The 15,036-nt window shown below is 50.9% G+C and overlaps 1 protein-coding gene across 6 annotated transcripts in view; it reads right to left on the bottom strand.

Annotated features, from left to right (window-relative positions):
* ATP9A (ATPase phospholipid transporting 9A (putative)) overlaps positions 1-15,036 on the bottom strand; it is a 126,604-nt gene that overhangs the window by 48,038 nt on the left and 63,530 nt on the right. For all 6 annotated transcript variants that reach the window (XM_032878959.1, XM_032878960.1, XM_032878962.1 and 3 more), the window contains 4 exons: positions 10,051-10,127; positions 8,295-8,455; positions 6,031-6,173; positions 4,925-5,037 (listed from right to left, as the gene is read on the bottom strand). In XM_032878959.1, coding sequence (XP_032734850.1) covers positions 4,925-5,037; positions 6,031-6,173; positions 8,295-8,455; positions 10,051-10,127 — 494 coding nt within the window. The remainder of the gene's footprint in view (positions 1-4,924; positions 5,038-6,030; positions 6,174-8,294; positions 8,456-10,050; positions 10,128-15,036) is intronic.

Raw genomic sequence — 15,036 nt, 5'->3', positions numbered from 1 at the left:
CGAACAAAGGCCCCTGACAAGGGCCCTCGAGTGGCTACCTCACACCATACACCGCTTCAAGGTCATTCTGCACGTCCCAGCCGACACATGAGACACAGGGCTGAAAACGAACACTGGGCCTCCCTGTCTTGCTGGCGATCCACGGCAGCGGCCCCTCCCAGCAAGAAGGCGGGTCTGTGTCAGAGGGACGACGAATACTGAAATTAAACGTCCATCGCCCACAAATACCCGTTTTCTTCCTAAATGCAATTAAAACGTCTCCACGTAGGAGCGTTCGTAATAACGGACCCTGGGGACGGGTTGCAACTGGTAAAAATGCGGTTCCATCAAAGAGGAAGAACGGTCGTGGAAGCCCCACTTCGCCCCCCAAAGAACGCTCAAAGCTCATAGCTCGTTACCCGCACAGGTCACCCCCTGCCCCCAGACTCGGGCTCTGAGCCTCAACTTCCAAATGAGTCAGCTGAGCTATGGGATGATTACGTGACTGAATAAACTCAATGTTGACTACTTCACAGACATCACAAGCACGGCAAAGGCCACACTTTTCAGTCTGCGGAAACTGAACCCCATATAACCCAGGGTTTCGCGCCCCCATCAGGCGGTGTCCAGAGATATTTCTGGTTATCATAACCGAGGGAGGGGGCACCTCAGGCATCCAGAAGGTAGAAGGCAAGGACGCTACTGAACACTGGGAGGCCCAGCACAGCTCAGACGACAATTCTGTCTCAATTTAAGAAAAAAATTTTTAGGGGCTCCTGGGTGGCTCTGTGGGATAAGCCTCTGCCTTCGACTCAGGTCATGATCCCAGGGTCCTGGGATCGAGCCCCACATCAGGCTCTCTGCTCTGCGGGGAGCCTGCTTTCTCCTCTCTCTCTGCCTGCTTGTGATCTCTGTCAAATAAATAAATAAAATCTTTTTTAAAAAAATTTTTTTTAGATTTATTTATTGATTTGAGAGCAAAGCCATGCGCAGGAGGGAGGGACAGAGGGAGAGAGAAATTTCAGCGGACTCTGTGCTGAGTGTGCAGCCCCACGCTGAGTCCTGCGTGACTCATGACCCTGAGATCACAACCCAAGCCGAAATGAAAAGTTGGATTCTTAACCGACGGCACCACCCAGACACCTCTGTAGCTCAATTTTTTTTTAATGTACTAGTAAATAAAGAAGCCAAAGGAAAAAATCATCCTATCTCCTCAGCCTGTCATGGTTTTTCCTCAAAATGTGTTGGACATTTACAGTTTATTTAGGTTTTTATTAATAGTCAGCAGTCTCCCTGCAGAAATCTTTTAAAGCCCCCTCTTTATGAGGTTAATTTAGTGAAATGACATCCGTCAAACGGGTCACATGGACACTCATCACCTGCGATCTACATTTCCACGTCCTAAAAATAAACCCCCAAAGAACTCTTGACTCCTGCCACTCTTCCCACAGGACACCTCAAGGACCGGACTGGACAGATGCTCGTCGGACATACGGATGGACCGAGGGTCCCTGGCTTGATCTCAATGCTCTCGAAATTTAAGATTTAAATTTTGCTTTAAGTTTGAAAATACAAATGCAGAGCAAAGAGACGCCCTAATCTCTTCTTCCGTCTCTCCAACGGGTCACCTTGCAAACCCTGCTGTGGAGTCCGCAGATTGAGACACTGGTTTTCTGGAAAACAGGGCAAGCCTCAGGTTCACGGGAGCCTTTCAAATGCTACTATACTTCAGAATCACCCGGTTCACTGGTTAGAACTGTAGGTCTAGAGGGTCCGACCATCCCAAGGGATCTGCCCCAGGAGTTTCAGACGGTGGACTTCATGAAACGCTGGCCTAAAATCCCATTATTAAACTCTAAAGTCAAGTCAATGACTGTGGGGAGCTCAGGGGATCTTTCTGGGGTTGCGGCACTGGTTCCACAGCTCTGTAAATTTACTTAAAAAAAAAAAAGTCACTGACTTGAACACTTAACAGAGCCGCATTTTATGGTAGATCAACTACACATCCATAAAGCGGTTTTAAAAACCTGGAAGAGGGGCGCCTGGGTGGCTGAGTGGGTTAAGCCTCTGCCTTTGGCTCAGGTCATGATCCCAGGGTCCTGGGATCGAGCCCCACATTGGGCTCTCTGCTCAGTGGGGAGCCTGCTTCCCCCTCTCTCTCTGCCTGCCTCTCTGCCTGTCAAATAAATGAATAAAATCTTTAAATAAATAAATAAATAAATACCTGGAAGAGCCCTTGAAAGCCTCATCACGAAAGTATTCCCGTGTTCACGGCAGGGTTTTTGGACGGCGTGCGAGAACGCACACACCTCGCGGGGTGAGCGGGTACCGTAACTCTGAGCTCATGGCAGCCTCCAGACAACCTGACCTGTAACACTCAGCGATTTTAACTCCAAGGCCAGGGTGGGTAAGGGAATTTATGAGCTTCCGCGAAGCCAGGGGGCTGGGGTAGTGCTCACGGTAAGAAAGGTCTTTCTGGGACTTGTAACACTTTACAAAGTGTGTTATCTGTGCTGAAGCAAAAACGGACCATAAAAGCTGAACGCAAATACCCTGAGAAGGGATGGTTTCTGTAAACATCACAAGCTCTTAAAAACCCCACCCCAGTGGGCAAAGGGGTGTCTCCTGCGGGGGGGGGGGGGCGGCACCATGACCAGGAAGGTGTCTGGTACAATCACCATCGGCCTGCGGTGCCAAGGAGAGTGCTGGAGGGAGGGGGGTTCGGGCAGGCGCTGGTGAGCGTGGCCACCCACACAGTGGACCCCCTCGGGTGGGGCCCGGAAGGCATGTGGGTTCAACGGTTCAGAGGGTAGAGTCTGTTCCAAGACACAGAAACAAGGCGGCTCCCCCTTCCCCCCATGCTGAAGGAGTAAGCGGAGGACAGGGTGAACGCCAGGAGGGAGGGGTGGGGACGCAGGCTATGCCTGGGGCACATGGAGGTCTCAGCCCCAAGATGGAGTTAACAGGACAAGGGGGACCCCGTGCTCCCGGGAGGGGTTCAAGAGGAGCAGCAGGGAGACTGTGTGGGGCAGGGGGATGTGTGCACAGCCAGGCAGGTGAGAGGGCAGGTTTGGCCTAGCAGGTGACAAGAGATGAAGACAAAAGGCCAAACACATGATCAGATGGGAACAGACCTCACCAAAGGGCCTGGGACTGACGGCTGAAGGAAGGTAGGGATGGGGAAGGAAGGGGCATTCTCAGATCCTGGGAGAGAGCAGTGCAGTAGGCAGGGGTAGCACTCACTAGGACAAGAACCTCTGGAAAAGAAGCAGGGGTGTGGGAATATGGGAAGGAAGTCAGGACTATAGGGACTCTGTCCTTAGGCTCCGTAAGCAGCCATGCCAAGCACGCCAGTGTCTCGAGTCTAGAGCTCCAGGTGAGGCCGCAGACAGAGACGGGGTCATTAGCACCTGCGGGGGCGATGGAAGGAGGAGGAGGAGGGACCATCTGGAGAGTGACACATGGGGGCCAGTACAGAGCTACAGACCACCAACGCCACAGAGGGAGATGGGACAAGAGAGAGGGACAGGGACAGGGGGCTGGACATGGCTTTTCCTTCTCATCCAACTAAGTCCTCGTGAGTTTTTAAGAGTCCTAAAGTCCATCTTTGAAACTAGATCAGGGATCCATCTGGAGACAAGCCACAAATGCCCACACAGGCAGCCTAGAAGAATTACAGGTGTTTCACTTACACAGATCAAATTAACTGTCCTCCATTTAAAATTCACTCCAACTTCCAAACTGTATCCCCTGCTCTGCCGTTCTCAGGAAATAACCCTAGAAATCCAGACGTGCCCGCCAGTGAAGGTTCCGGAAAACTCAACGTCCCATGTAACCATGGCACAAAGCATTCAGGAGTTCTGCCTCTACCCCGTATTGGGAAATACCCCCTTCGCATTTCTAACTGGCCTTCTGACAACAAAATTATTATCTATTTTGACAAATTTAAGCAAAACGTGGCCTCTCTATTCTCATGTCCAGACAAGTGCCACCATGCACAGCTGGCCCGTCAGCCCTGATGCGTCTCAGAATTACCAAGGGTTTGCCCGTGTGTCATCTTACCTCTGAGACACAGCAGCCCAGCCCTGCCCTAATCACAGTGAGTTAGAATCCCTCACATATGAGGCCCAAGTCAAAGTCCTTCCTTTTGTTTTTGTTCTTAAAACATCACTAGCGATTCTGAGTAGCCAAGGTCATATACCCAAGGGTGTGTGTGTGTGTGTGTGTGTGTGTGTGCACGCGCCCACCCACAGGTATAACTTTTTAGGAATATGAGGACACTTCCCAGTAATACCTTTCTCTGAAAAAGGACTAGTTTTGAAAAACCTCGTGGAAACAAATGTGGGAGCAGAGAAGCTGCTGGCCATCTCCGATAAATTAACCCCTTCCGTGTGGTCACAGAGTTGAACCCGGACGGGAAACTGAAGCCCACCGGTGACGACGGTTTTTCCTAAGCAGATCAGTCATGCCTGTTGCTTTGGCTCCTGACCAGGGAAATGAAGTAAAGTAACCCGTAAGTGCCCAAAGCTATTTCTGGCACTAGTCACTGGCAGACAAGTCTCTCTTCGGTTTTTCCCAGTATCCATAAGCATTTCAGTAGAGCAGGGTAACTCTGGAAATGAGAAAGATGGCACAGGGGAGGGGGAGGGGTGATTTCAAGGGTGATTTTATTCAAAACATAAAGGACTGACGGTTGCCCTGGGTTTGGAAGGAGAGGTGGTGGGGGAGGGACAGGGAATGATGGCTAATGGGGACGGGGTCTCTCTTGGGGGGGGATGAGACAAAACGGATAGCGGTGATAGTTACACAACTCTGGGAATACACCAGGAACCACTGGACAGTACTCGTTAGCTGGGTGAATGGGACAGTATCAGGAATCCTATTTCAATACAGGTGTCAGTAAGTGCAAAAGAATTGTTTCCAGTATCAAAGCAGAAGGCGTTACCTGGGTATAAACACTAAAAATGTGGCTCTGAACTTCATCCATGGAGTCAAGGCTATAGGCCACGGTGCCCAGGTGCAGCCGTTTGAAAACCATCTCGTTCTGGGTGAGAGTTCCTGCAACACAAGACACATGAGGAACCCCGCCCACCTCCTGGGGCTTCGAGGAGCAGGAGGGACGCTGTTGTTTTCTGAGAGTTTACTACTCTACGCCCTGCCCTGGTTTCAGCACTGCCCCTGCTCGGGAGATGTCTGCACTGTTTATCTGGTCTGTCCAGAATCGAACTCCTTTTCTTTTGAAAATAGCTTCCTGGATTTCCACAGGGGGAACCATCACCCTCATTCCCTGGGATGGTCTAGAGGGAGGGTCAGGCAGGGCGGCTGACTCATTCCAGCAGCCCAGATGGTGGCACAGGACTTCCACTGGATTCTGTCCAGAAGGGATCTGAACCCTGGGCAGACGGATATACGGACAGAAGACGGACAGAGTCAGGTTCACCCCACTGAGGGAGTCCTACAGCGGCTACCCCAGGGGCTCTGAAGCAGACATATCCAGAAATTTTCTGGTTCTATTCCTTCCTGAAACCTCATTTTTCTCTGATGGGGTCTTTGCAACAGACTCGCTTTTGTCCCACGGTCACTAAGTGGTAGAGAGGAAGCTCAACCCAGGTGTCCCCACTCCCCGTCCTTGCACTTAGACACTCTGAAAGCAAATTGCAGGGCAGTGTTCTGGGGTGCAGCGATGAGGACTCGAAGCCTGCTCGGTCACCCTGTGCTTCTGACACGGCAGTCAACCTCCCCATGCCTCGTTTCCTCATCTGTAAAATGAGGCTAAAAATGCCTCCCTCACAAGATGAGGTTGAGGATTCACTAGACCACCCTCTGCGAGCACCCCGAGAAGTGCCTTGAGCCTTATTAGTACCAGGTAAGGCTTTGCTGCTTGACGGTGAGGACAATCGTCACCAGCATCGTCACACAAAAAAAATCAACATTCCTCAATAGCTGAAGAGAATAAAACAGCAGCAAGCATCCATCTCTAACATCTCCAGGAAGAGAATGCAAGCGCCTCCTCTCACTGGGAAGCCCGGGAAGCTCCAGGTAACAGCTCACCTGTCTTGTCCGTGAGTAAGTAAGAAATCCTGCCCAGCTGCTCAGGGATGGTGCTGGAACGAACCACCGTCCCGGGGATTTTCGAGTCCCTCCGGATCACCCAGCTGTACACAATCTTGCCCATGTCCAGGTTCACACGCAGGCTAGTCCGAAAAGCAGAGCAAACAGGTTAACAGGATGTCCGTGAGGTTCCCTGTGTCTCTATCTGCAGACGGCGAGGACCCTAAACGACTCTAAACCCCATCAGTGGGGCTGTAACATTTGGAAACCCCTCCCCGGGGCAGCACAGCCTTGCGGCGGGAGCCACAGAGTCCGCAAGTCATCTCTCAGCTACCTCACAGAAAAAAAAATCACCACTACCATGAAGTTATTTTGGACTAAAATAAAACAATGAAAGTTTAAAATGCTTTTAAAATACTGAAAAGCGGGGCGTGTGGGTGGCTCAGTGGGTTAAGCATCTGCCTTCAGCTCGGGTCATGGTCCCAGGATCCTGGGATTGAGCCCCACATTGGGCTCTCTGCTCAGTGGGGAGCCTGCTTCTCCCACTCCCCTGCTTGTGCTCCCTCTCTCTAGCTATGTCTCTCTGTCAAATAAATAATTAAAATCTTAGAAAAAAAAAACCCAAACCGTATCAGATCAGCAGCGAGTCTGTTCCTCCTCCTACCCCTTCTCCCCACCCCACAGGCTTTTTCTCTCTCAATTAAATAAATCTCTAAAAAGAGAGAAACCATTAAGCGTGCAGCTCAGTGGTATTAAGTTTAATCACACTGTTGTGCAACTATCACCACCATCCCTCTCCAGAACATTCTATCTTCCTCAACTGAAATCCCATGCCCATGAAACAACTCCCCACTCTCCCCTTCCTCCAATCCCTGGCACCCACCACTCTCCTTTCTGTCTCTCTGAACTTGACTGCTCTGGGGACCTCACAGGAGAAGAGACTCAGACAGCATGTGACCTTCTGGGACCAGCTGATGTCACTCAGCATAATGTCTTCAGGGACACTGCACTGTGTGTCTGAATTTCATCCCTTTTTAAGGCTGAATAATATACTATTATATGTATTCTATTCATCTTGAGATATTATGTTATCGTAAAAAAATAAAAAGAAATTGTCACATTCATTCATACTCCTATAAATTAACCAAACTTCCCACTATTTTCCTGGCTAGTCATTGGCCGTAGAAAGAGTCAACTCACTAATTTTCAATCACGCAGTAGACAGAGCTTTAAAGATTACAACGTCACTTAACGTTACCGCACACTTTTTTTGCTGGTGATAGAGCAGATGTACTTATTCTTTGAAACCAAGATCCAGATCACACTGGCGAGGGGTCCAATGCCCCTATTCTAGGAACACTGCGGTATCAAAACTACAATCCCTATCCTCAGGAAAACATGAATTCTAGCTGGGATGACGTAAACACCCAAAAGAGCAAGACAAATTACAAGGCAAAATACCAAGTTTAATATTAGAAGCACTAGAAGTTTCGGGGGGAAAATAATGATTTATTTTAATAATATTTACTAAACATCAATTATGGGGGACAGTTGAAACGAGTCCCCAAAAATACAGAGCTAAACAGTTAAACCTAGAATATATAATAGGGCTGTTCTAAAACACATCGGGGTACCAGTCACCAGTATATCTGATGTCCAAAGTTACTTACAATGCATTGCTCTAAGAAAAAATAAATAAATAAATAAAAAGGTAGATTTTACATACAGCAGACTCTCCCTTTAAAATAGAAAAGAGGCTAGAAAGATGTATATGCCAAAATATTAAGAGCACCTATCACTTAGTTGTGAGATTAGAGGTGATTTTGATCTTCTCTGGTCACTGGGAATCTTTGTTTTCTCCTACTACGACAATTCCTTGTATTATCTTCTAAGAGCATTTATTCAGCCTCCAAGGAAGGCAAGCCAGTGGCTGGCCCGTGTCACCAATGCTCATCAGTCCCAGTATTTCCCTCTGAGTGTGGACTCGAGCCCAGGATCCGTCTCAACACAGCGCCCCCGGCGGCCAGCGCCAAGCTCCAGAACCGGCCCACGAGACGGGCGCTGAGCGGCATCCCCGGCACAGGGCAGACAGGGCAAGGGCTTCTGAGCAAAGACTGATTCAAGAAAGGCTGGTTCAAGGAGGAACCACCCTTCCCTGCTGGGGCCACGGAAGGGGACTCGTGTCCCCGACTGCACCCCTTCGTCGTCTCCAAGGGGACCATGAGAGAAAAAGAGGACAACAGCCTGGCTCCTTTTCTGCTCACCTGATGGGGATGATGTTGGAGAACAGCAAGAGGAAGCGGATGATCTGGAGGTACCAGCGCCCGGCAAAGTGCTGAAGGGCCACCATGACCAGCGACACCACCACCAGAGCACCGAAGAGGATCTTGCTCAGGCAGTTCACCTCCAGGTCAAACAGGCCGATCTGTGGGACGGAGCAGCGGGGGGCCTGTGCTTAGTCGGTGCACCCGGAGCCCAGCGGGAGAACTGGTCCTTCTCCAGGAGCACCTGCGCCCCAGGAGACGGACAGTGGGTCTGTCTGAAGGGTCCCTACGTCTTCGCTTCAGAATACTGGGCTCCAGGGGCTGGGCTTCCTAACACACATCCGAGGGGCCTCAAGGATTTCTGATTGCGTTAATTGTTTTAACAATCAAGAGGCCTTAGGGGCACTGGGTGGCTCAGTCAGTGAAGCGTCTGCCTTCGGCTCAGTCATGATCTCCGCGTCCGGGGATCAGGCCCAGTGTCAGGCTCCCTGCTGAGTGGAGGGTCTGCTTCTCCCTCTCCCTCCACCCACCCACCCCACCCCCTCAACTCATGCCCCCTTTCTCTCTCTCAAATAAATAAGTAAAATCTTTAACAAATAAAATAAAAAAACAAACAAGAAAACTTAGACTCGGAAACACACAAACAGGTCACAGTGCATCGGGGGCTACGTGTGGGGTGACGTACGCCATGGCCTATAATATGGGCTCGGTCCCCCACTCCTGGAACTGCCCCACACACGGATTCGGGGCTGCCTGACAGCTCAGGGCACACACACAGGTGGGACCTGATGGCTAAGAGCCACACTCATGAGCGCGATGATTTGAATAATGATGGATTTACTTTAACGTGTCTGCAAAAAAAAAAAAAACAAAAACGGAACCAGCAGGCCAAAGCTGTAACTTCACAGAATCGTGGCCCAGCACAAGGCTAAAGCATCGAATAAATGGCCTTCTGGTTGTAAGGATGGTCGTGACGATGGGGAGGCAATGACCAGGGGTCTGGAAACCGCACTCGTTCACGGTGTCGACAGAGGAAGTCATTGTACAGTTTCTGGCTAAGTCTTGAACTGTGGGGGAGGAGTGGGACTGGGAGGGTGGGTTGTGGTGTGAAACGAGTGAGAACGGGGCCCACCTGGAGGCCACAGAGCAGACCCCACTCACCACGCCACAGCCAGTGTCCCCTGTGGGGTGGATCTGAGCCCGCCCCTTCCCTGCCAGGCAGCGTGAGGACACAGGGCTTCTCACAGTCACTGCTCAGCTCATGAGCCCATGGAAGCGCCCAGGCTCCCCGGGTGGGGTGGGGGTGTTGGGGATTAAACGGGGGAGGGGGCGCCTGTGAAGGATGGGGCACCATGCAGGGCACGCAGGAAGTGCTCAACAGTTTGAACTTGAAAGCCTTAAGAATTTTATGAATTCCCACAAATACACAGGAACGCATGCTCCTGTGTTATACGGATGCGTGTGCACACGCGCACATGTGCACAGACACATGAGAAGACAGTACGTCTATATGAATGAAATAACACCGTGAGGTATTCCTGTTTTTAAATCCAGCTCCTCTGGGGGCCTGGGTGGCTCAGTCAGTTAAGCGACTGCCTTCGGCTCAGGTCATGATCCTGGAGTCCCGGGATCGAGTCCCGCATCGGGCTCCCTGCTCAGTGGGGAGTCTGCTTCTCCCTCTGACCCTCCCCCATCCCACGCTCTCTCTGTCAAATAAATAAATAAAATCTTTAAAACAAACAAACATAGAGCTCACCTTACTTCGAGGATTTGAGGTGTTCATGACACTCCGGAGTTCTCTGCCCGTGTAAAGAACAACACCCACGACAGTACCTAACGTGAGAAAAGCGCAGCACAAAGAGACGTGAACACCGACGGTATCCGGGGCCACGAGGACCAGCACCGCCGCTCCTCACCACAGGCAGCCGTTTCGATTTAAGTTCAACAGAAATTAATACATCCAGTTCCCCATCTTCCCTCCGCGTCCACCACAGTTTCGAGCACTTGGCGGTCACGGTGAAGACACAGAACGCTGTTCCTGTTGCTGAAAGGTCGACTGCTCAGTGCGGGTCTGTGGGGTTCCCTGGGGACCTGACGGGGGGTCTGCCCTTCATGCCACCGCCCTCAGAGGCTTCCAGAGGCGCTTATAGGACATTCCTATCTTCAGACACTATGAGAACTTACAAACACGCTCTCATTAGAGCCTCTTCCCACTGAGTCTGACTCCTTTAGATTCTGTGTCCAACTAGAACACGGGCCAGATGACCCATCTTTCCTGAGAACTTCCCCACCCCCTCTCATGCACCGCCCCCCCGCCCGGCCCCGTTTATCAATCTTTCTAAAAGTCAACAACTTATAGAAGAAACACAAAAGGCCACTTAACTTTAGAAAAGATGCTCAACTTTGTGAGTAATCAAAGAAATGCAAAATAAGCTACTTTTATCCCTATTGCAACAACAAAAATTCCGCAGACTGATATCACCCAGTGTCTCCGCCAAATGGGCCCTGTCGTAACACGCTATCGGCTGGAATGTAAATGGGAACAATCTATTTTGGGGTGAAACTGGTCATATCTATTAACAATCTACCTGTCTCCCCTCCTCAGTGTATGCCATGGAAACTCTCAACACAGTGGGGAAGACTGACAACGAAGGAGGAAACGACAAACAGGTAATCACGGACGGTGGCAGGTGCCGTCATGAAAATCAGGCAGAGAAGCAGACTGGAAGGAGCCGGAGAAGCCTGCTGGTTGGTACTGGGTAGTCAGAGAAGCAGCCTCTGAGATGAGGGCGCCTGAGCAGGAGCCTGAACCCTGAGAAGGGGCCAGCCCCGCCACGCTCTCAGGGAGGCGGCCAGGAACACAAGCAAGTTGGTCTCTGCTGGGAACGAGAACCACCTCCACTCTCCTCTCTCAGAGGGAGATGCCAAAACCTCAGAGAGCGTCAAACAGAGCTGGTCAAGGAGCCCCAGCCCAGAGGACGCGCTGGGACTATGTCTCCCCAACAAAGCCCCGGGAGGACACACTGAGGTCCCCCCTCCAAGCTTAATGCACGCAATGCGGTTCCCTTCTAGGAAGGTTCAGCAGATGGCGGGCCGGGCAGAGCTCACTTGCTGGCCCCCTGGCAGATGGCAGCTCCAGTGAACGCAGGCCTGCGGCCACAGCAAATGGTGAGACCAGAGGTGGCCACGTAGCCACTGCACTCATTCCTGCACAGATGTGGTGGGTGTCAGTCCCCACGATCGAGGGTTCAATAGGGTCCTAATGACAAGGACCTCTGAACAGGTCCTGCACTGGCGCCAGCCAACCTTAATGCCTGCCAAGGCTGAAATGAAAATGGCCCTTCTCCCCGGCGCCTGCCTCTGCTCAAGCCCAAAACCCCTTCCATAAGATCCAAACGCAAGCAACAGTCACCCAGAGGGAAACCACACACGTGCACTGGTCTATACTGGGCTTTCAAGGTTTTGAATTCATCACCATCTTTTAAATACAGGAACTTTCATATAAAAAATTGAGAATTCTGGCTCCTCCTGCAAACTCAGAAGATCTGGAGACACTGGGTCTGTAGTCCCAGCAGGTGTCAAGCACGGGCACTCCCTTTATCCGGGGGCAGGCTCTCAGCTCATCCTGACCCCCACGTGGCCCAAGCCACCCCTTCAAGACCTCCTGACCCAAGCCTCTCTGCCCCCCGTGTCCTGTGCCATCAGTGTCGCTGTCCCCCCCCTCGCCCTCCACAGTGGGCAGAGTACAGAATCCTCTCCACTCAGCCAGCTGGTTTCTCCAAGTCACACTGCTGTGGTCGCGTGTCACACCAACTTCTTCCTAACTCCACAACAGCCCAGTCCCGGGGTCAGGGCCTACTCTGTGACCCCTTTGTCCCTGTCTGCAACAAGATAAATGCTACCCCTGAGAGTGAGCTTTCGGAAATGTTTAGAGCAGTCAGATACCACTGCGACATTCAAGCGTGCAAGCGCAGGACCAGTGCCGCTGGACAGGGTCCAGACCAGCGGGACACACTCAAGCTCACGTGCCCATGTGCACAGGCACGACTGCCTGCAGGCTGTGCAAGGGCCACGGACTGATGGGTTGCGGACCGGAGCCGGGGGAGGCAGCCGCATAAGCAACTGGAGAGCCTGAGAAGAACAGGGCTCCATAGCCCCGGGGCCATGCCCCATCCCTTCCCTCTCTCAGCCCAGTGACTCCCCAGCCCAGCAGCCCAGGGTTGGGTTGCCATGGTGACTGCGTCCTCTCCAGGTTGAGGCCAGCAGAGGCAGCTGGGCCCTAAGCACTGTCTGGCAAGCTTTCTCATTCTTTCAGACTTTCAAGTGGTAACAGCAGAGTGACCAGAACATAGGACTTCGCTTCTAAAGAGAACTGAGAAGTGAAATCTCACAGAATCAAGATGACTAACGATGGCGGTTTCTCGACGGGGTGCACCAGAAGGAAATGGCTTGCGTATAACCAGGCTTGCGTCAGAATCAGAATGCAGTCAGAGGATTACTCACTGAGAAGCAGGGGAAACTGAGGCCACGTAAGGAAACGGTACGTGTCCAGTGTCTCGGACTCCGAAACCCATGCCCGCTGAAGGGCTCAGCAGGTAAAACCACTGGGTCACTGCTCTCACCACTCACTTTCCTCCCACATCACCAATCACAAACTTTGAAATCTCTTCTCCCAACCTGTTTTCCACTCTCTGCCTCCCAGGAGAGGACCTCCTAGGCTGTGCGACCTTAGGCAAGTTGCTTAACGTCTCTGAGACTCCATTCTTCATTCCATTAAACCCTCCTTTAATGTTGTGAGACCAAAACAAGAGAATGGCAGCAAAATGCTTCATAAATAAAAAAGAGCCTGATAGGGTGCCTGGGTGGCTCAGTGGATTAAGCCTCTGCCTTTGGCTCAGGTCATGATCTCAGGGTCCTGGGATCGAGTCCCGCATTGGGCTCTCTGCTCAGTGGACAGCCTCCATCTCCCTCTTCCCCTGCCTGCCGCTCTGCCTACTTGTGATCTCTCTCTGTCAAATAAATAAATAAAATCTTAAAAAAAAATAAAAAGAGCCTGATAAACAAAAGACTCATCACTGTTCATCTCTGAGATGAAGGCTGACAAGTCCCTCCACCTCAGAACTCTCCACATGTCCACTTAAATTGCTTCCCTTCTCACTGGTTTCAGAGGGATTTCAGAGACCCACCCCCATTTCCTCCCATCTCCTCTGTCATTTGTATTAAGTTTAGAGTGAACTAGAAACACCACCAGGATGGAGACGAGGATTTTCCAGCAAGCCACCACAGCGCCAGGACCGAGCAACAGAGCGTGGCCACATCCCATAGAGACACTCAGGAAAGGTTTTTGGGGGCTCTGGCTGGCTCAGCCAGATGAAGAGTTTACGACTCTTGATCTCAGGGTTGTGAGCCTGAGCCTCACACTGGGAAGCAGATTATACTTAAAATGATCCTTTAATTTTTTTTTTTTCAAAAAAATAAAAATAGGGGTGCCTGGGTGGCTCAGTTAGTTAAGCAGCTGCCTTCAGCTCAGGTCATGATCTCAGGGTCTTGGGATCCAGTCCCGCATCGGGCTCCCTGCTCCGTGGAGAGCCTGCTTCTCCCTCTTCCCCTGCCTACCGCTCTGCCTACTTGTACTCTCTCTGTCAAATAAATAAATAAAATCTTTAAAAAATGAAAATAAAATAAAATAAAAATAAAAATAAAAATAAATAAAATAAATGTGTTTGTTTTGTTTTATTTTGCTCTGCTGCATGGAAAGAAGCAGCCAGGAGAGAAGAAAATCACCAGAATAAAAACCAGACAGACATGTGAACATGTATTTACTACTAAAATGTTAATATTGTTGAAACAAGTGGCTAACCAAACAACTCAAAGCTACGAGGAATCAACGTAGCTGTTACCCTTGCAATGCCTGGGTGGCTCAGTCACTTAACCATCTGCCTTCAGCTCCGGTTATGATCTCGGGATTCTGAGATCGAGGGCCCCCCATCCCACCCATACATCCAGCTCCCTGCCCAGTGGGGAGCCTGCTTCTCCCCTCCTCAGCCCCTCCCCCCATCACCCGCCTTCTGGCTAGCTCTGTTCACTCTCTCTCAAATAAATAATCTTTTTATAAAGGTCGCTGTGGGGGCACTGGAAGGCAGCGGAGGGACTGCCGGGGGCTGACAAAACCCGGATTATTGATCGGAGCACTGGTGCTATGTTTGGGATTCAGTCCGTATATGTGTTATCTTTCAGTAAAAGGGAAGGAGAAGGACACCCGCCTGCAAGGAATGATGTGCGGACCACTGGACTTACTGCCTGGCAAGCAGATGCCCACATCCCAGGCGCCCCTGTGCCCCCAGCTCTGCCTGCACTGGACACAGCACAACTCCGGAGTTCTACCCTCTCATATCTGATCTCCATTCACACCCCTATTCCACCTGCTGTTCTCCATCCCAAACTGTGCGCTCTCTCCTTTCACACACGTCCAGTCCCCAGGGGCGGTCTCGACACTGGGCCACATGCACAGACTGGGCACAAGGGTCTAGAGCTTCCAGCTGGAGCCCAAGTAAGGTCCTTCTGCCAGTAAGTTTTCCTAACTTCACTCCATACATTCAAATATTTTAATATGAAACTGTATAAACACTCCAAGAAAACATCAGTGTATTTGTCTCATTTTAAAGCAGGTAAGATTTTCTCAGCATGTCAGAAAAACCAGAAACCATAAAGAAAAAAAAAATCAATGGGTTTGAGGGTATAA

This window comes from Lontra canadensis, unplaced genomic scaffold (assembly GCF_010015895.1).
Source record: "Lontra canadensis isolate GAN:19392208 unplaced genomic scaffold, GSC_riverotter_1.0 scaffold65, whole genome shotgun sequence".
Taxonomy (NCBI): domain Eukaryota; kingdom Metazoa; phylum Chordata; class Mammalia; order Carnivora; family Mustelidae; genus Lontra; species Lontra canadensis.
This window is presented reverse-complemented; position numbering and strand designations above follow the sequence as displayed.